The 22356-nt window shown below is 47.4% G+C and overlaps 1 protein-coding gene across 1 annotated transcript in view; it reads left to right on the top strand.

Annotated features, from left to right (window-relative positions):
- The window catches only part of cped1 (cadherin-like and PC-esterase domain containing 1), a gene marked incomplete at its 3' end in the record, with an annotated part of 199436 nt that overhangs the window by 173145 nt on the left and 3935 nt on the right, over positions 1 to 22356 (top strand). Inside the window, 4 exon segments of the mRNA XM_084330949.1 lie at positions 213 to 318; positions 2022 to 2105; position 6148; positions 6151 to 6293. Coding sequence (XP_084187075.1) covers positions 213 to 318; positions 2022 to 2105; position 6148; positions 6151 to 6293 — 334 coding nt within the window.

Here is a 22356-nt window from a genome sequence, read left to right as displayed (position 1 = left end):
ATAGTAGCATACATTAAAAATATATTCCAATATTCCTACATGTAAAAATAATTCCAAATAGCATACAGTACACAAACAGAGTATCAGATCACAGAAATACAACAAAAGGGATTAAACTCTCAGACAGTCATATCTTTACAATGTACTGTTTTCAAATTATTTTTAAAACTTAAAACTGTGTGTGTGTGTATGCCCCCCCCCCCCCGCTGAAGGTCGCGACCCCTGCAGAACTCCCGTCAGACCGTGCTGGTGGCGGGAGGAGTCCAGTGGCTGAACACCAATCACCTGAGGATCATCAGAGAGGTCTGGAGAGGTAATGTAGACGCAGATACACACGGACATGGACACACACACACACACACACACACACACACACACACACACACACAACACACACACACACACACACAACACACACACACACACAACACACACACACACACACACACACACACGCACACGGATCCAACAAATCCAGTCTGATACTTACTGGAAATCAAGTAAGATATTAACTGATATTTACTACTTACTCATAGTATATATTTCGATTCTAGTGTTTATTGTAACCATATTTATTTAATGTACAATATAACTGATAGGGCATACAGACCCTCATTTGCACTTTTGATCACACTGCCTACTTGCTCATATGCTTATATTCAGAGTTAATTATATTGTTACACTGCTATTTTACATTCTACTGTACTATAATTGTATTGCCTGTATTTATGCCTTCTACTATTCTCTGCCCATACGCGCTATTCTTATCCTAACGCATGTATGCTTCTGCGTTCGCGTTTTGCGCTCTGATTGGCCACTGACGTTTCTGGTCGTGCCAATTGTGTGACGGCAAGTTCTTTCGCCGGTTAAGCTTTGGCACTCTTTCGAAGTTGGTTAAGGTTAGAGTTTGTCTTAGAGCAGGGCGATAGAACACCAGCCCTGATTCCAAACTCTAACCTTAACCAACTTCGAAGAGTCGCCTAAGCTTAACCAGTGAAAAAAACTAGGCGTTAGGTAGTTTGCTGCTGGTCGAGGCGGAAATGGGTGCGTCACGCCGATTGGGCGCACATGTCACATGACCAGAAACGTCAGTGGCCAATCAGATCACACCAGAAACGGCAGTGGCCAATCACATTCGCAAAACGCGAACGCGGAAGCATACATACGTTAGGATAAGAATAGACGCTGCCCATACCTGTACCAGTAACCCTCCCCCCCCCCTCCCCCATGCTGCTACGATGCCTGATATTCCCCAAGAAGATCATAAAGGAATATCGTATCTTATATCATCTTATATTGCCACTCACTGGCCAAAGCTGCATAGACAGGAACAACGTGAAAGCTCTTGTATTTGTTTGATTTGATATCGCTGTGGCTGCTTCAAGTTACTTTTGCTCAGCGATTTGTCCAGTCAGACGTGATGTTTCGCCTAAATGTGTTCAGCGGTGGTCGCCCTCCACTGTTGGAAACCAGCTCCCGCTGCGAGCAAATGCTAAAACAAAGAAAGCGAGAGAACAACCCACGCTCTGTTCCAACTTGACACGGATCAGCCTTCACTCGTCTTGACGGCAGCGCCTGCATTCAGCCGTATAGCCTTTTCCAGAAGATGCTGGTTTTGACACCAGTTCTTGGTCTCTGTTGTTCTCCTGCTGTGGCCCGACGGCCAACAGGCAGCTAAAGGGCTTCAAGATGTTCCTAGGTGGTGCAAAAGTAACGTCTGACAGTAGTGTTCCGTCGACAACAATAGTGGGAATAGCACACTGGGGAGTCCCTGAGGGATGACACAAACCACACTGCTACAAAGAAAACAGTGCTCAGTTACTCATTCAGTCATCCACTTACTCATCTCCTCCTCTCTCTCTGTCTCTCTGTCTCTCTGTCTCTCTTCTCTCTCTCTCTCTCTCTCTCTCTCTCTCTCTCTCTCTCTCTCTCTCTCTCTCTCTCTCTCTCTCTCTCTCTCTCTCTCTCTCTCTCTCTCTCTCTCTCTCTCTCTCTCTCTCTCTCTCTCTCTCTCCAGGGAGGGGCTTCCAGACATCATGGTGGTGGTGAAGTCTCTGGGATGGGGCTTCCATCTGCCGGTGGACGGTATCCGCTCTCTCAGCTTGGTACGGTGTTTACATGGCCAGGCACTTTTATCAGCAGAGACTTTAGATTCAAATGTATTGTCATTATACAACACAAGTACAGTACATCAGTACCACTAAATAAGTTTGGCGTCCAACCAAAGTGCAAATGTAGCAGTAAAGTGCAACAGCAATATACAATGCACAGGTCATGTACAGAGTTGTAGTATTAATATGTAAAGTGAGACAGGTATAACGACAGTATGGTTGTGTAGATGTACTAATAGATATAGTAAAGGACTATGTGCAGGTAAGTACAGACAGGTGTGGATATATATAATACATTACAAATATGTATATGTATCCCAGATATATATATATATATATATATATATATATATATATATATATATATATATATATATACCGGTGTATATATATATATGCAGTAATATAATAAATATATATATATATATTAGGGCTGTCAAAGTTAATGCTTTAATTTTGGAGATTAATTCAAATAAATGTATCTAGATTAATCTATAGAGTGAAAAATCTTCAACGTTCTGAACTTTCAGCAGTATATTTGCTTGTTCGGATATAGAAAGAGGTCTAGCTGAGTCAATGTTGATGGTTTTGTTGAACATTTGTATTTCACAGGAGAGAAACTGTATTCAAAGAAAGCTATACAAATAATATACTGTCTTTGTGTTGATTTTACATTAATTCCATGATTTTACTCAATTAAATATCTGTTACAAGCTTCGGTCTTAAGTAAGAAAATGCTATTTTTAATCTAGATTAATCTAGATTAATTACAGAAATTGTGAGATTAATTTGTAAAAAAAAATGTATCTATTGACAGCACTAATATATATATATACGATTATTGGTGTCACTGTGATCATCAACTAGATATTACCACGGCATCAGAAGCGATATAGACATACATATTTGTGTAGGCATATCACCAACATTGCAAGCAGCCAAATAATTAGTGCAGTGGAGAGAGCAACCGTGCCAAGAGACACTGTTACACGATAGAAGTGAAAACATCCTCTCTCCTCTGTATCACAAAAGCAAGTGGCCCGTCCAATGATAACGAACCACGGGACAAAAACCTAGAGCTGAAAAACAAACATTTTTCTTGTAATCACAACATCGCCAACATGTTCCACACAGAATCATATTTGTCATGAACGTCGGACATGCTAATTAATTACCCTCACGCTGACCTCTCAAACTCCCCATAAGCGACTTCTCCAATTCGGCTGCCTGTGGAGTTTTTTGTCCAAGATATTAGCGGCTAGTAATAATCCATGGCTCACTGTACGCTGGACGGTTCCAATGACAGCAAACAACTGCATTGGCTGTAGGAAAAAAAGAAAAAAAAGTGAGACTCGAACCAAACCCAGTGTTTAAAACCATTATTATAAGGCTGTGACGCGAGGTGCGGTGGTGAACAGAGATAACCTAAAGTGCACAGGGAGCAACGAGCGATACCACTGATTACTGTTGCTACCTCAGCTAACGTTACATAAGTTACATACATTACCACTGATTACTGTTGCTACCTCCGCTAACGTTACATAAGTTACATACATTACTACTGATTACTGTTGCTACCTCCGCTAACGTTACATAAGTTACATACATTACCACTGATTACCGTTGCTACCTCAGCTAACGTTACATAAGTTACATACATTATCACTGATTACTGTTGCTACCTCAGCTAACCTTACATAAGTTACATACATTACTGTTGCTACCTCCACTAACATTACATAAGTTACATACATTACTACTGATTACTATTGCTACCTCCGCTAACATTAATAGTTACATACATTACTACTGATTACTATTGCTACCTCCGCTAACATTACATAAGTTACATACGTTACATAAGTTACATACATTACTACTGATTATTACTGTTGCTACCTCCACTAACGTTACATAAGTTACATACATTACTACTGATACTGTTGCTACCTCTGCTAACGTTACATAAGTTACATACATTACTACTGATTATTACTGTTGCTACCTCAGCTAACATTACATAAGTACATACATTACTACTGATTATTACTGTTGCTACCTCAGCTAACATTACATAAGTTACATACATTACTACTGATTATTACTGTTGCTACCTCAGCTAACATTACATAAGTTACATACATTACTACTGATTATTACTGTTGCTACCTCAGCTAACATTACATACGTTACATACATTACTACTGATTATTACTGTTGCTACCTCAGCTAACATTACATACGTTACATACATACTACTGATATTACTGTTGCTCCTCAGTAACATTACATAAGTTACATACATTACTACTGATTATTACTGTTGCTACCTCCGCTAACATTACATAAGTTACATACATTACTACTGATTATTACTGTTGCTACCTCAGCTAACATTACATACGTTACATACATTACTACTGATTATTACTGTTGCTACCTCCGCTAACATTACATAAGTTACATACATTACTACTGATTATTACTGTTGCTACCTCAGCTAACATTACATAAGTTACATACATTACTACTGATTATTACTGTTGCTACCTCAGCTAACATTACATAAGTTACATACATTACTACTGATTATTACTGTTGCTACCTCAGCTAACATTACATAAGTTACTTACATTACTACTGATTACTATGTGCTACCTCCGCTAACATTACATAAGTTACATACATTACTACTGATTACTATTGCTACCTCCGCTAACATTACATAAGTTACATACATTACTACTGATTATTACTGTTGCTACCTCAGCTAACATACATAAGTTACATACATTACTACTGATTATTACTGTTGCTACCTCAGCTAACATTACATAAGTTACATACATTACTACTGATTATTACTGTTGCTACCTCAGCTAACAATACATAAGTTACATACATTACTACTGATTATTACTGTTGCTACCTCAGCTAACATTACATAAGTTACATACATTACTACTGATTATTACTGTTGCTACCTCAGCTAACATTACATAAGTTACATACATTACTACTGATTATTACTGTTGCTACCTCAGCTAACAATACATAAGTTACATACATTACTACTGATTATTACTGTTGCTACCTCAGCTAACATTAATAAGTTACATACATTACTACTGATTATTACTGTTGCTACCTCCACTAACATTACATAAGTTACATACATTACTACTGATTATTACTGTTGCTACCTCCACTAACAATACATAAGTTACATACATTACTGCTCACAGCCCTCCAGGCGTTGCTGTTCCTATCTAAGTACAAATGAGGTTTGTTGAAAATGAGCTTCTCCTCCGTTATTGATTGGTTTGTTTTGGTGTCGATTTCTCTTCAGATACCTCAGATTTGTAATCCCTGCCCTCGGTTGATTCGATCGGTCGTCGACAACAAGGTGACACTGACGTTGGTGCGCTCCGCAGCTAAAGTTGAAACCTTTTCAACCGCGAGCGCCCGAAAAAGCGTTCAAACACGTGAGACGCGTAGTTTGGAGAAGATGCACACCTGTCGCAAACAAAACCATTGGAAACAATAGAAAAAAGGCGCAGGCACATTAAAAAAGGTGTCCAATGTGATCACAGCCTTAAGCTTTCGTCTAGTGTTGTCCAGTAATAAGACACCAAATGGTTATTTCCTCATATATCAACACATAGCAACCGTTGTTTTCCATGTAGCAACCGTTGTCTCTTCCATTGCCATGTGCAAAACACGTTGGAAGACAGAGAACTTCACAAACGTTCCGTCCGTGCAAGGCTTCTATTCACTCTCGATCCTCTACGAATCTATGGACTATGTAAATAGGAGCTGCTCCTTACGGTAGGGTGGTCACATTATGGATTTATTTCTGAACCAGTTGGATATGATAACCCTCTCACACGGAAGGTTTTTTATTAGGAAGAAAAATGCAAAAAATAAATGCCACTTTCTTGTGTTCGTTCAGTTAAAATGAAAAGCGTAATACAAGATTTCCCGTGGTGTTAACACGTTCTACATGTGTTCTTTATCGTTTGGTCTGAACCTTCAGAGGGCGTACAGGAGCTCTACCGGGAGAACAGCAACATCGTCTCTGCCGCAGAGCGCTACGGGTACGAGGTCATCGACACCTTCAGCGTCACCATGGGACGCTACAAGGAGTTCCTGCAGGGGCGCTGTGCGTGCCATTTCCACGAGGTAACGCCATGCCTCAACAACTTCCTCTCAACAAACAGTCAGGGCTCTGTTTTTCCAGGCAACCGCTGACGCGGGTCTATTCTTTCCACTTGCAATGGGGCTACCCAGGGGGGGTAGAGCAGTCGTCTGGTAATGTGAAGGTTCTCGGTTCGATTCCCGCTCCCTCCCGGGGCAGTGTGTCGAAGTGTCCTTGAGCAAGACACTCACTGTCGGCACGCCGTCGTCGGTGTGTGAATGGGTGGCATGTGAGGCCTGAATTGTAAAGCGCTTTGGATGAAAGCGCTATATAAATGCAATCCATTTACTTCTGCATCTGTTTGGCAATTTCGGTGGAGCTGGAGGTGTGTCAGGACAGGTTTTGGTATCCGTTTTGGCAGAGAATCACACCTGCGTCCGCATGTTCAGACCACGTCTAAGCGCAGATGACCTATTCAGTGGGCTAAGCGAGGAGGGCGCACAGGAACTTCTATCCAAATTCCAACAAGCCCTTATTATTGACATTAGACTGTGCATTTCGTCCCACTTCGAAGTGAACCTGTCATCACAACAAGCTATGTAAGCTTTACACTCAGTGGTTATTGAATCCATGTGTGGATCAGAATCGATACGCATTATTACAGAACATGGAGACGCTCTTGTGTCTTGGGGTGGTGAGTTCCAGAGCCCGGTGGCTGCACGGAATGTTTCTGTAGTTCTCTGTCTTCCAGCATGGCTGCCGGTAACATACAGTGTTTTATACATGGCAATGGACGGTTGCTATGTGCAAAACAATGGTTGCTACGTGTTGATTATGAGAATATATCAACAAAAACATAATAATTTGGTGTCTTGATACTGGATATTATAAACAAGTCACAGTGGAACAGTAATATCATGCTTTTCCAGTGTTTTACTTACTCTACCACTGCACAGAAATGAGGCATTTACTTTTGAAAGTAAATGGTTACAGGCAGCAGTACTAATGGTTTATAGAAGGCCTTCCGCCTGAGAAGACAAAAATACCCACGGAAAGTTCTCCTGGAACACGCACACTGTAGTAGAATATCTACAATAAATTATTATTATTTACATTATTTACTTTTTTTAATGCTGTTAAATCTAAAAGAAAACTCAAGGCAAATCTAACAGGCTGAACTCAGGGGGAAACCAAACCGCCATAATATCCCAAGCGCAGAGGAAAGGGGCTCTTACATGTAGGGTGTCGCGGCAAACTGAACCCTGGGAAATGACTACTACTACTAGGGGTATTAACACTCGTCTCTAGGTCTAGCAGAGTTAGGTCTCTGCACTGGTTTGGTGCGTGTTGATAGTTCATTTGTAGACATATACTGTAGCATGCGGACAATAACTTAAACAAAGCTTTGTTGGGGAAAAGGGAGAAACATTCATTCACACGTCGTGACGATCACAAACGTTTCTCTTCACTCCGGTCACACGGCTGTTTCAATCACTCAGACACACCCCCTTTTCTAACATCGGCTTGGTGACCAGGTAAGCCCGCCCCCTCTAGCCTGACAGCCATGCAGGACAACCAACGGGGAGATAGTGCGCAGTGGCAGGTGTCTCTGATCGAATAATCCTCCCCACTGGATTGGCCAGATAAGAGGAAATTCTCTCTCTCTTCACTCCCCTCCTCCCCTCCTCCCCTCTCCTCCTTCCACCTCCTTGTAAAAGAGCAGGCTTTTTCCCCTTCTTTCTCCCTATGGTTTTTATTCAGTTATAAAATTGGTCTCAGTCATGAGTTAATAAGTAATTAGCAATTAGGCCAGGCTTTACTGGGGCTATAAAGCAACACGTTGGTAGCAGCTGGACCGGGAGGGGTGTGTGAAGTGGCTCTTTTGGGGAGTAAGGCGGTATGTGTGGGCAGACTTAACCCCAGACCCCTCCACCCCCCCCTCCTCCACCTCTCCATCCAAGTTCATGTGGGTCTTAACCAACAACAGGAGGTCGCCTAAAGAAGCCAGAAGAATCTGTGTAACTTTAATGAAGTAATGTCTAACCAAACCAGGAGAGAGAGAGGGGGAGAGAGAGAGAGAGAGAGAGAGAGAGAGAGAGAGAGAGAGAGAGAGAGAGAGAGAGAGAGAACACACACACACGCACACACACACACACACACACACACACACACACACACACACACACACACACACACACACACACACACACACACACACACACACACACACACACACACACACACACACAGGGAGGGAGAGAGAGAGAGACACACACACAGAGAGAGAGGGAGCGCGATAGAGACACACACAGAGAGAGACACAGAGAGAGAGGGAGATAGAGAGAGACACAGAGAGAGAGGGAGATAGAAGGAGAGAGAGAGCGGGAGAGAGAGAGACAGAGGGAGAGAGAGAGAGAAAGAGAGAGAGAGAGAGTTCCGAGTGCTTTAAGTTTCCGTGCTTAAGTTTATATATACGTTTTGATTGTTTTAACACTGGTTTTGGCAATGTAAACGTATGTTTCCCATGTCAATATTCGTCCAGACATTACCCAGTACCATGTAGTGTCAATGCCAGAAGTTGTAAATGATTGACACAATTATGTGACAAAGAAAATTAGAGGTTTTTATTGGATGGGTTTCCATTGCGTGATAAGTCAGATTAGACTCAGTGAGTAAAGGATCTCCAGACTCCCCATCTGGTTTGGTTGGTTGGTTAGTGGCGTTTGATTTTACCACCTGAATCCCAGATGAGGCCTCAAACTGACCTGTCAAGTCAGACTGTGATATTTCATAATTCTCTTGAGGCTTCATCAGGTTGTGTTCTGTTTGTACTTATTGTGACGTGGCAGCAGATTCAGTACGTGGTATTGTACTTATTGTGATGGACCACTGGACCTCTCTCTCTCTCTCCCCCCTCTCTCCTCTCTCTCTCTCTCTCTCTCTCTCTCTCTCTCTCTCTCTCTCTCTCTCTCCCTCTCTCTCTCTCTCTCTCTCTCTCTCTCTCTCTCTCTCTCTCTCTCTCTCTCTCTCTCTCTCTCTCTCTCTCTCTCTCTCTCTCTCTCTCTCTCTCTCTCTGGCTCATTAGGACATGCTGGACCTCTCTATCTCTCTCTCTCTCTCTCTCTCTCTCTCTCTCTTCTCTCTCTCTCTCTCTCTCTGGCTCATTAGGACATGCTGGACCTCTCTCTCTCTCTCTCTCTCTTCTCTCTCTCTCTCTCTCTCTCTCTCTCCTCTGCTCTCTGTCCATCCCACCAGACACAGACTCACAACAAGACAATTTCTCTCTTGATTTGATGTCCAGGGATCAATCCAATGTTACTCAGGGCGCCAGCATTATTTCAGACGCGCAGGGGGCCAAAACGTGTGTGTGTGTCATTTCAATGCGATATGTACTTTTGAAACATGTGTTATTGACTAGCTGCTTGCCTGCGCGTGCCGAATAGGACTTTGCTTATGGGCGTGAGCGTCTGATTAGGGAACAATCATTTAACCCTTTCACTACCACACTGCAGACGGTTAACCCTTTGTCGTGTGGCAGTGAAAGGGTTAACCTTCTGTATTGTCGCAGTTAAAAGGTTAACCATTTGGTAGTGCGGCAGTGAAATGGTTAACTTAGAAATAAAGCTGCAGCAGCAGGAGAGCTGGTCCTCTCTCGTAAAGAAGACGGTAAAGGGAAAAAATATTTGCATATTTAACAATGAAACCTCACTTTGGCTTCCTTTGCTCACAGGGATTATGAATTGGTCTATATTCTATTACATTAGTTAACAAGTTATGTGTATCCGTCCATAATCGCTGCTCAAGCCCTTTCCTCAAAATAAGAATCACCCTTTACAATCATTTCCAAAGACCCTCAATTTGAAGTGTCTCTGTCCGTGGTTCTGAACACACCAGGCGTCTGAAACTGGAGCAGGTAAACAAGCTAAAGCGCCTCTAATGAGCCTGTTCTGTCCAGAAAGAAGTTGATTAATCTGGGCTCTACTACAATGGAACTCAAATAACAGCCAGGAAAAAGAACGAAGCTCCAAGAATAGTGATTAGGCCTTTCATGACAACAGGCAAAGCTACTTTCCTGCACTTAAGTATAGGACTACAATCCCACATAAATAAATGTGCTCTAACAACACAATATTGAGAGAGAGAAAACAAAAGGTAGCCTTTACTAGTCTATGTCCAAACATCAACCCTGCACGCAGATGGAACCAGCACTGGCCTGTTTGGGTCCAATGCCTGTGGTATCGGCAGTCATAGAGGCACAGAGCTGCTGCGTTGGGTTTCTTCTGGCTGCGCTGGTTCTAGGGTTGAAGGGCCAGGCTGGTTCTAGGGTTGAAGGGCCAGGCTGGTTCTAGGGTTGAAGAGCCAGGCTGGTTCTAGGTTTGAAGGGCCAGGCTGGTTCTAGGGTTGAAGAGCCAGGCTGGTTCTAGGGTTGAAGGGCTACAGGCTGGTTCTAGGTTTGAAGGGCCAGGCTGGTTCTAGGTTGAAGAGCCAGGCTGGTTCTAGGGTTGAAGAGCCAGCTGGTTCTAGGTTTGAAGGCCAAGCTGGTTCTAGGGTTGAAGGGCTACAGGCTGGTTCTAGGTTTGAAGGGCCAGGCTGGTTCTAGGGTTGAAGGGCCAGGCTGGTCTAGGTTTGAAGAGCCAGGCTGGTTCTAGGGTTGAAGGCTACAGGCTGGTTCTAGGTTTGAAGGGCCAGGCTGGTTCTAGGGTTGAAGAGCCAGGCTGGTTCTAGGTTTGAAGAGCCAGGCTGGTTCTAGGGTTGAAGAGCCAGGCTGGTTCTAGGGTTGAAGGGCTACAGGCTGGTTCTAGGGTTGAAGGGCCAGGCTGGTTCTAGGGTTGAAGAGCCAGGCTGGTTCTAGGTTGAAGGGCTACAGGCTGGTTCTAGGGTTGAAGAGCCAGGCTGGTTCTAGGTTTGAAGGGCCAGGCTGGTTCTAGGTTTGAAGGGCCAGGCTGGTTCTAGGGTTGAAGAGCCAGGCTGGTTCTAGGGTTGAAGGGCCAGGCTGGTTCTAGGGGTGAAGAGCCAGGCTGGTTCTAGGGTTGAAGAGCCAGGCTGGTTCTAGGTTTGAAGGGCCAGGCTGGTTCTAGGGTTGAAGAGCCAGGCTGGTTCTAGGGTTGAAGGGCTACAGGCTGGTTCTAGGGTTGAAGAGCCAGGCTGGTTCTAGGTTTGAAGAGCCAGGCTGGTTCTAGGGGTGAAGAGCCAGGCTGGTTCTAGGGTTGAAGAGCCAGGCTGGTTCTAGGTTTGAAGGGCCAGGCTGGTTCTAGGGTTGAAGAGCCAGGCTGGTTCTAGGGTTGAAGAGCCAGGCTGGTTCTAGGGTTGAAGGGCCAGGCTGGTTCTAGGTTTGGAGGGCTACAGGCTGGTTCTAGATTTGAAGGGCCAGGCTGGTTCTAGGGTTGAAGAGCCAGGCTGGTTCTAGGGTTGAAGGGCCAGGCTGGTTCTAGGGTTGAAGAGCCAGGCTGGTTCTAGGGTTGAAGAGCCAGGCTGGTTCTAGGTTTGAAGGGCCAGGCTGGTTCTAGGGTTGAAGGGCTACAGGCTGGTTCTAGGGTTGAAGAGCCAGGCTGGTTCTAGGGTTGAAGGGCCAGGCTGGTTCTAGGGTTGAAGAGCCAGGCTGGTTCTAGGTTTGAAGGGCCAGGCTGGTTCTAGGTTTGAAGGGCCAGGCTGGTTCTAGGGTTGAAGAGCCAGGCTGGTTCTAGGGTTGAAGGGCCAGGCTGGTTCTAGGTTTGAAGGGCTACAGGCTGGTTCTAGGGTTGAAGGGCCAGGCTGGTTCTATGTTTGAAGGGCCAGGCTGGTTCTAGGGTTGAAGAGCCAGACTGGCAAGACATGGCAAGCCAACCTGCTCCTGATGAGCAGGTTGGCACCTTGCACGGTCGCCTCCGCCATCAGTGTGTAAATGTGTGAGTGAATGGGTCAAATGTGAGGCATAAATTGTAAAGAGCTTTCGATAAAAGCACTATATAAATGCAGACCATTTAGATCTCATATATTATGGTATTTGGGATGTAGGCCTACACTTATGTACAAGCAAAACCTGATGGTTCACATCATAACCAATCTGCATTTGAAAGCGTATCGAAACAAACTGCACAAACGAATTCGCTGTTTTCCACTGAACATTGACTTGAAATTAAACCAGTTAAAGGCTGATTCTAGTGGCCTCCATGTTTACTTCCGTACAAGTCTTTGTTACTGTTCCTTGGCAGGTCAGTGCAGGACTGTGACCACTTCACACTGGAATCTGATATTGGCCAATTTTTTTTAATATAATAATACTAATAATGTAAACAGCCAAACAAAACAATGAAATCCGAGCAATAAATCTTGCAGCTTGCAGTGTTAACAGAAGAGCAGGAACCAAAAGGAATCCGCTAGAGCTTGTCTTTATTATAAGTGTAACTGAGGGGTACAATTCCCTGACTGTATTACTAGATATGATACTTACTACCACTACCTTTGTACTTAATATTCGGCCACCCAGTACACGGCATAAATATATTATCATGAACACTCTCACGTAGATGAAACGGATCCAACACAAATGTACGAATTAGAAACAGGTCTTTATTTTCCTACACAGCGATGGTGTGTAGAATAAGCACTTAATCACTTAATTACATTTATGAATTGAAATAGTATGCACTTTTATGGCAAGGAGTATTCGTCGGTATATCAATAGATAATGTCCAATCTCTGAAGGCGCAGGTGGTAAATATACGACCTGGAATAGTTAAGGAATAACAGCAATGATACTTTAATGATTATAGGCTGGATACACTAGAGGGGGTTAATCCGGTCGCTTGTAAGCCGACAGGAGTAGGAGGGGGGGGGGGGGGTAGAATCCAGCTGCCTCGTCCGGCCAAGGGTATCCCAGGAGAACCCACTGTAGTGCCGTTCAACGCGCCGGCGATCCTTGGACCACAGATGAAAGCAGGTGGACTCTTTGTGGGCCAGCTCTCTCCGGTCCACGGGGGAGAGATGTGGAGAGACCTCGTCTTGCAGAGCGTCTCCTCACCTTGTGTCCTCTCCAGGGGGGGGGGTTCCAACACACGGTAGTGTCGGGGGTCTTTATCCATAGAATAATCAAAGTATCCAAAGCATAATCCGTGCCTGGGAAGGCGGGCTGTCGTCGGTAGAATAATCCGGTATACAGGTCCACTCGCTCGTCGGCTCTGGGGCTCCTCGGGTGCAGCTTCACATAGGGTCAACCACCCTGGGTAAGCAGCCAGTTCTCTGCCCGAAACGATGGGGTACTGACTACGGTAGTATTCTCACCGCACGAAGCACTATATATTAACAGACTATTATTAGCTTTAATAGACTACGTCCAACTCGACGATATAGTGCCAAATATGACTATTCAAATATTAATATACACGATGTCTCAATACCGATGGTAGGCGAACTTGGCCTTACTCCCACACGTGGCATCGCGGGGAGGCTTTACGTCTGTGACTCTATTGGAGGGTAAGAAACTGGACTGAAAAGAAAGTCCTACTTTAGTAGCGCAGTATATATACGCACTATGAACAAATAGTCCCATTAGTGGTGCGGTAGCCAAATTCCTACGCGGAACTAGGACTTGTTCGTACATGTCGAGCGGTACGTTTGAACTGGGTCTGAGGGGTATGGCAGCCTGGCACCAAGGTCTCGACCAATAGTAGAATGGAGACTATTATGGGATGTTCAGTAGGCCAGAATGGATATTCAATGCATATTGTACAAGGAATATACAAGGGATATCAGGGAATATTAGAGAATATACAAATACAATTAAATATATATATATAAATAAATATATATATTCGGTTTAATCTGGCCCTTCACAACAGCCACCCCCTGAATAGGTCCCGGACCTAATCAGTTAAACGGAGACAGATTAATCGCGTTGTCTATTTACACATAAGGGTTTGCTGTAGGGGTCAGTCAACTTCACAAAGTCATAGGGTTGTAGGGTCATGGTCATCATCGATTGTGTCTGGGAGTCGAGGCAGTTCTATGAGCCTTGCCACGGGACGGGTGTAAGTGCGACCCTGGACGAGCACTTCAGCTGCTCGGACCTTGCCGTCGGCACCGGTGATCACTTTGCTTACGCGGCCGGCCGGCCACATAGCTCTGGGCAGTGATTGATCAATAATCATGACGACTGTTCCTTCTGTCAAATTGTCTCTCTCCTTTACCCACTTCTGGCGGGTCTGTAGAGACGGTAGGTAGTGCAGTAGGAAACTGTTCCAAAACTTGTCGGCTAATACTTGGCTGTACCTCCACATTCGTCGGCCGTTCGCTTCTTCAGGCCGGTACATTGTCTGGGGTAATGTGGGATCTAGCCGCCCCATCAGGAGTGTGTTGGGGGTAACTGGGTCGATATCCGCCACATCACTGGAGACATATCCGAGGGGCTTCGAGTTAAGTACTCCCTCAATCTCCGTGAGGACTGTCATTAGGACTTCTTCCGCCACAGTCTGGGCCCCAAGTACTGCGTACAGGGCTGTCTTTATGGAGCGCACTTCTCGTTCCCAAGTGCCACCGAAGTGGGGTGCGTTTGGGGGGTTGAATTGGAAATCAACCTGTGCTGGAGCGAGGTGGGTCTTAAGTTCTGGGCCCATAGCTTGGAAGCTCTCTCTCAGCTCTCTTTCGCCGCCTTTAAAGTTTGTCCCATGATCGGACAATAGGGTAGACGGTCTTCCTTTCCGTGATATGAATCTACGGAAGGCCAAAAGGAATGAGTCTGTGCTCATGGTCGGGAGAAGCTCGATGTGTATCGCTCTGGTGGTCATGCATTTGAATACAATACCCCACCGCTTCTCGGTTCCTCTTCCTTTCTTTATGTGCAGCGGGCCAAAGCAGTCCATACCCGTTGAGTGGAATGGCTTGTCACCGATTCGGAGGCGACATGGAGGAAGGTCAGCCATCCTTGGTATGCTGGGCTGCGCGCGCCACTTGCGGCAGTCTAGACATGTTCGTTGGAAGCGTCGTACCGCCTCTCTTCCTTGTAGGATCCAGTAACGACGTCTGATTTCCGCGAAGACTCTTTCTGCTCCTGCGTGATGTACATCCTCATCGTATTTCTTTATAATCAGCTCTGTGACCTTGTGTCGGCTGTTCAATACGATCGGGTATTTAATGTCATCCGGTAGATTGGGGGCTCTGCGTAGGCGACCACCCACTCTGATGAGGGTGTGAGCGTCGCTCTCGGGGGCCAGGTGAATTAATCTGCTGTCGGATGGGACGGGCTTTCCTCCCTGTAGACAGGCCAATTCATCGGGGAACGAGTCTCTCTGGGCTCGCTGCAGTAGAAGCAATTCTGCTTCCTCGTAGTTAGCCGCTGACATATCAGCGGGGGACTTGCACTCCGGGTGGTACCGCAGGAATGTTCTTTGTTGTGCACTCTCTATGGACGTGCAATCGTTTATGTTAGGGTCGGTGGAGGCTACGGTGCTCAATCCACAGAACACAGACTTCTTAATTTCCACCTCCTCTGGACTTGCTGCCCTCGGGATAGGCATGGGCCACTGTCCTTCCGGGAGTCTTAGGAATGCGGGGCCGTCACTGTAGACATTGCGACGGGTGAGGTCATCCAGGGGCATCCCCCGGGTGATGACGTCAGCTGGGTTCTGTTTTGTATCAACGTAGCGCCACTCTGTTTCTCCGGTTAACTCTTCGGTTAAGTCTTGAATCTCGGTGACTCTGACTCCCACGAAGACTTTGTACTTGCATGAGTCCGATTTGATCCAGGCGAGTACCGTCGTGGAATCTGACCACAGGATTGTTCTAGACACCGGTATGGTGAGCTCACGTTGGATGAGCGTGGCTAGGTGCGCTCCGGCTAGGGCTGCGCAGAGCTCTAGACGTGGGATAGATTGTTGCTTGCGTGGGGCTACTCTCGAGCGGGCGAGGACAAATGCTGTGTAGATCTCTCCCCCTTGGTCTTGGGCCCGCAAGTAGGCTACTGATCCGTATGCGACCTCTGAGGCGTCACTGAAGACGTGTAATTCCATTTTACATGTCTCTGGCCTCACCGTGGGTGGGAAGTAGCTTCGGCGCATATTAACGCCTGGGAGTGAGTGGAGCTCCATCTCCCACTCTCTCCAGGTGGATGCAAGGTGTGCGGGAATGGGGTCGTCCCAGCCCTGGTCCTTGTCCCACAATGCTCGTACAATCATTTTTGCCCTGGTGGTGTACGGTAGAATACATCCTAGCGGGTCATATTGTCGGGCGAGTGTTGTGTACACACTCCGTCTGGTGGTCGGCGCCGCCGCCGGCCTTCCCTGCTCCGTAGTCAGGGGCTTGTGTCTGTAGTGAAGCGAATCTGTTTTGAATCGCCACACCAATCCCAGGGTCATCTCCTGGGCTTCTCCCGGGATTGTAGCCATCCAGGTCTCGCTGCTGGCTGCCTTGTCCTCGGAGGAGAGGCTGCGCAGTACTTGCGGATCGCTGCTGGCCCACTGCCTGAGATCAAAGCCGCCTTTGATCAATGAGGCGCGGAGTTTAATCAGGAGAGCCTCGGCTTCTTCCTGGGTTGAAAGGCTTTGTAGACAGTTGTCTACGTAGAAGCTGTTCTTTACGCTGTGTCGGACCTCTTCGTCCGCTGCTGGGTCCTCTGCTACATGTTTCTGTAGTGCAAATGTCGCACAGCAGGGGCTGCACGTCGTTCCGAAGGGGAGGACTTCCCATTGGTAGATGGCTGGGTGCTCATCTCCTGGCTTCTCTCTCCATAGGAACCGTAACAGGGGCTTGTCCGCCTCTACTAATCTCACCTGCAGGAACATTCCTTTAATGTCCCCGCTGATGGCCACCTTTTCCTGGCGGAAGCGGAGTAGAACGCCGAGTAGGGAGGGGCCGAGTGTGGGACCGGGCAGTAACTCTTTATTCAGATTTTGGGATCCGATCTGGTAGCTGCAGTTAAATACTATGCGGTCTTTACCGTTGTGATGGACCTTGTGGTGGGGCACGTACCACGATTCAGTGGTCTGGTCAGCCTCTTTAATGTCCATCTTTGTGACGTGTCCCGCTGTGATGAGCTTCTCAATCTCAGCGCGGTATACACTCTCTTGGGCGGGGTTCTTGGCTAAGCGCCGCTCCGTGTTCAGCAGGTACCGTTCTATGGCGTCTGTCTTGGCGTGGAAAGTAGGCATTCCTTCTCGCCGCAGGAGTGGCGTGGCGTATCTCAACACGCCGTTGACCGGGACTCTCTTGGTCCCTGTCTCGAGGAGGTGAATGGCGTAAATGTCATCTTTAGAGCGAATGTCTTTCTTTCCATTCTTAAAGGGCATTTGTTCCAAGCTCCATAGCCGCTCTACGTGTTGCAGGAGTGCGGTTTCTCCCTCTGTGACTCGGGAGTGGAGACATCCAGTGGCTGTACTTCGGTTGAGAGATTTGGCGAGCGGGCCTTGGAGAGTCCATCCCAAACGGGTCTCGACTGCTGCAGGACAGCCTCGGGGTCCGGTATGAACCCGGTCTATCGGGACAATGAGGTCTGCATGGTCGGAGCCTATCAACAGGGTCGGCATAGCATTGTCTATGAGCAGGATCGGTAACTTGCGCAGATGTGCATATTTCTCCATCAGCTTGGCGACGGGGTATGTGTACCGCGACAGTCCTATTTCTTGGCTGGTGAAAGCGTCTGCAATCTGGTACCGTTGCTCAGGCTGGCCGCTTGCTGCGATAGAGAATGAGACATTCTCGCCCTTTATCGTCTTCAAATCTCGTCTTATTGTCCGAATTGTCATTTGGGTTTCGCTTCCCCGCAGCCCTAGCTGGGCCGCAGCGGAGGCGAGCAGCAGGGTCTTCTCTGACCCGTCATCGAGGACGGCGTAAGTGTCCAGGACTTTGTTCTGGTAGCTTAGTGTCACACGCACTACTTTTAGGAGTACTCGGGCTCCACTGCTGCTGGCGGGATCGATGTACATGACGCTCGCTTTGCGGCTGGATGGTGCAGGTGAAGGGCGCCGTCTGTTACTGTCGTGAAGTATGTCCAGATGGGCTCCATCGCACTTGGTGCACCTTTTCTTTAAGCGGCATTCGGCTGCCATGTGTGAGCGCGCACAGCGAAAACAGCGCTTGTTGGACTTTATCCATTGACCTGCTTCCTCCGCGTTCAGCTTGGGGAAGGAGTCACATTGCGCTAGCCAGTGTTCTTTCTCACAGTAGGGGCACACTATCTTCCACTTCTCCGTTCTGGAGGGGGTACTGTGGCTCCTGCTGCTCGGTACTGACTCCGATTGGTGCATCACAGTCACCGATCTTCTTCCATCATTTAGTCGTCTGGTTCCTTCTCTGGAGCCAGGGGTGCTCCGTCCGAATGTATCTAGCCGTAGGCTGCTGACTTCTCTCGCCAGGAAGTCTGCTAGATCGAGGAGGTTCGGTTCGGGGCCATTCGGGTCTCTGTGGTCCCTCTGCCGCCTAAAGCGCTCCTGACGAGCGGGCGGCAGCTTCTCCAGGATCCTTTCCACATTTGAGTTGGCGTAAAGTTCATACTTCCCCTTCTCTCTTTGCGCTCCCAACATCCCTACCAGGGACTGCACTCTGATGGACAGGTCGTCCAGTGCTCGATTGTCTATTGCTGGGGGTAAGCGGTCGATGTGTCGGATCTCCTGGATCACGTAATCCCATATGCGCCCATACCTCTGGTCCAATGCTACCAGCGCTGCTGTGTATGGGGTGGTGGAAGTCGCGTAGGCGAGCGCTATATTATGTGCGCGGGGCACCTTTAAGTGCTGCAGTAGGATGGCGTATTTGTGGCGTTCATCCAATACATCCACCAACATGGTCTCCAGACACATGCGGAGTTCTGTATACTGGGCCCGGTTCTCTTGGGTGAAGTCGGGTACCATAGGCGTGCCAATGTATGACGCTGACTGTGGGTACATCGGCGAGCGTTGGGGGGGAGGCCTCCTAGGCGAGTCTCCTCCCGCTCCTTGGTATGGGCTGGTACCGGCAGTGTACCATGGCCCGCTTGTCCAGGTGCTGTTCCTCGGTGCGGGTCGTGCGTCGTGCTCACCCGTGTATAGAGTCGGGGGTCTGTAGCGCAGCTCCGCGGGAGTATAGCCTGGGCTGTACCGGACCTCCTGGTCCGGTAGAGTACTGTGCTGTCTTCGGGCGCGGTTCTCCTCCTCTTCCTCTTCGTCTTCAGTTAGGTCATCCAGTGCTTGTAGTCTCTGGTTTAGCCTCTCCACAGGATATGCTGCTCCTTCCCGGTTGCTAGGTCTCGCTTGGACCGGTGGGGGGAGGTGGTCTGTGGGGGGTATAGACCTCGTCTGTTGGTCAAGTTCAGGGTTGTTTACTCGGCTAGGGGATGCCGCCCTGGATGTGTGTCTAGACGAGTTCCTGGAGCCTCTGGCGGAGGGAGAGGGTGTTGTCCGTCTGATCAGCTGTTCTATTAGTTGCGCTTGCTGTCTGTCGCGCTCTGCGTCCCGTAGAGCACCAGCAGCTGCTCGCTGGCTGTCTGCTCGGTCTCGGGCCACATTCTCTTCCATCTGAATGCGTCTTATTTCTAGACGTATATGCTCTTCTTCGCTCCGCTGCTGGATCTGCAGTCGGTCGCGTTCAGCAGCGGCGTTCAGGCTGATGAGGAAGGCCTGCTGTAGGGTTCTCTCTGCCTCGCTGGGAGAAGGCGGTTGTATAGGGGAGCCTTCCCTCGGGGTACTCCTTGCGGAGCCTTGGAGCTCTATCTCCACGGTGCTCTCCCCGTCTTCTTCCGTACCGAGTTCTCTCTCGGTAGCGTTGTATTCCTCCCGGGACTCATCGGGGACTACTTCTTCAGTACTGGCGGGGTGTGAAGTCATGTCTGGTTCCCACTGGTCCCCACCGTGAACTTGGTCAGTTACATTAGAGCCCGTAGGGGCCTCTATGGTCGGGGTAGTCTGGGCGTTGGGGTTAGACATACTTTTACTTTCTAGTTTTACCGCGTTTACTGTTAGTAGAAGACTAGGTTGTTGACTGACAGCGTAAGCCTCTAAGTACTGAGGGAGCCGTCGTTCGCGCTGCGGGCGTTGGTTAGGAGGATCGTTTCGTGGAGTGTTCATCATAGGCCATTTCAATATTAATAACACTATATTAATATTACACTAATTACCATCCGGCTCGAAGGACCAATTGTAACTGAGGGGTACAATTCCCTGACTGTATTACTAGATATGATACTTACTACCACTACCTTTGTACTTAATATTCGGCCACCCAGTACACGGCATAAATATATTATCATGAACACTCTCACGTAGATGAAACGGATCCAACACAAATGTACGAATTAGAAACAGGTCTTTATTTTCCTACACAGCGATGGTGTGTAGAATAAGCACTTAATCACTTAATTACATTTATGAATTGAAATAGTATGCACTTTTATGGCAAGGAGTATTCGTCGGTATATCAATAGATTATGTCCAATCTCTGAAGGCGCAGGTGGTAAATATACGACCTGGAATAGTTAAGGAATAACAGCAATGATACTTTAATGATTATAGGCTGGATACACTAGAGGGGGTTAATCCGGTCGCTTGTAAGCCGACAGGAGTAGGAGGGGGGGGGGGGTAGAATCCAGCTGCCTCGTCCGGCCAAGGGTATCCCAGGAGAACCCACTGTAGTGCCGTTCAACGCGCCGGCGATCCTTGGACCACAGATGAAAGCAGGTGGACTCTTTGTGGGCCGGCTCTCTCCGGTCCACGGGGGAGAGATGTGGAGAGACCTCGTCTTGCAGAGCGTCTCCTCACCTTGTGTCCTCTCCAGGGGGGGGGGTTCCAACACACGGTAGTGTCGGGGGTCTTTATCCATAGAATAATCAAAGTATCCAAAGCATAATCCGTGCCTGGGAAGGCGGGCTGTCGTCGGTAGAATAATCCGGTATACAGGTCCACTCGCTCGTCGGCTCTGGGGCTCCTCGGGTGCAGCTTCACATAGGGTCAACCACCCTGGGTAAGCAGCCAGTTCTCTGCCCGAAACGATGGGGTACTGACTACGGTAGTATTCTCACCGCACGAAGCACTATATATTAACAGACTATTATTAGCTTTAATAGACTACGTCCAACTCGACGATATAGTGCCAAATATGACTATTCAAATATTAATATACACGATGTCTCAATACCGATGGTAGGCGAACTTGGCCTTACTCCCACACGTGGCATCGCGGGGAGGCTTTACGTCTGTGACTCTATTGGAGGGTAAGAAACTGGACTGAAAAGAAAGTCCTACTTTAGTAGCGCAGTATATATACGCACTATGAACAAATAGTCCCATTAGTGGTGCGGTAGCCAAATTCCTACGCGGAACTAGGACTTGTTCGTACATGTCGAGCGGTACGTTTGAACTGGGTCTGAGGGGTATGGCAGCCTGGCACCAAGGTCTCGACCAATAGTAGAATGGAGACTATTATGGGATGTTCAGTAGGCCAGAATGGATATTCAATGCATATTGTACAAGGAATATACAAGGGATATCAGGGAATATTAGAGAATATACAAATACAATTAAATATATATATATAAATAAATATATATATTCGGTTTAATCTGGCCCTTCACAACAATAAGTATGTGCACAGGAACCAACAGTCTACATTGCACGCAAAATCGAGATGTCATTCAGGTGAACAGCGTCATTCACAAACCTCATATACCTCCTAAATTCTGGTTATTGGCGCACAGGAAACGCCCCCCCCCCCCCCCCATATCTGCTGATGTGTCAATATGTAATATTATCTTTTTTTATCCACTTTTTCTCCTCCATTTTCTATTTTTCACCCATCCCAATTTAGCCGCGCCAATTCTCCCCTCCCCTGTCTTGATCGTTGCTCGCATGTGCCCCCCACTGGCCGGTCGTAGGGAGGATAGAAGCCCATCACATGTCCCCTCTGATACATGTGGAGGCAGCCAGTCACATCTTATCACCTGCCAGCGCGGACTCTCATTGGCGAGGTGTAACGTGTGGGAGGCTCACACTGCCCCCGCCATTTTCCTGTCTCTGCTGTGCAGGCGCCCTGACCGACCTGTAGGAGTCGCTGTTTACAACGTCCAGATTACCACCCATCGACTTCCACCCGCTAACTCTGCCAATTGAGTTAGTATGACGGCCGGCCCAAGCCGGAGGCAACGCTGACAGCCGGATTCGATACCAGTGT

Source organism: Notolepis coatsorum (assembly GCF_963971535.1).
Source record: "Notolepis coatsorum genome assembly, chromosome: 15".
Taxonomy (NCBI): Eukaryota; Metazoa; Chordata; class Actinopteri; order Aulopiformes; family Paralepididae; genus Notolepis; species Notolepis coatsorum.
The sequence above is the reverse complement of the archived record's forward strand: the minus strand, read 5'-3'. Positions and strand labels throughout refer to the sequence as shown.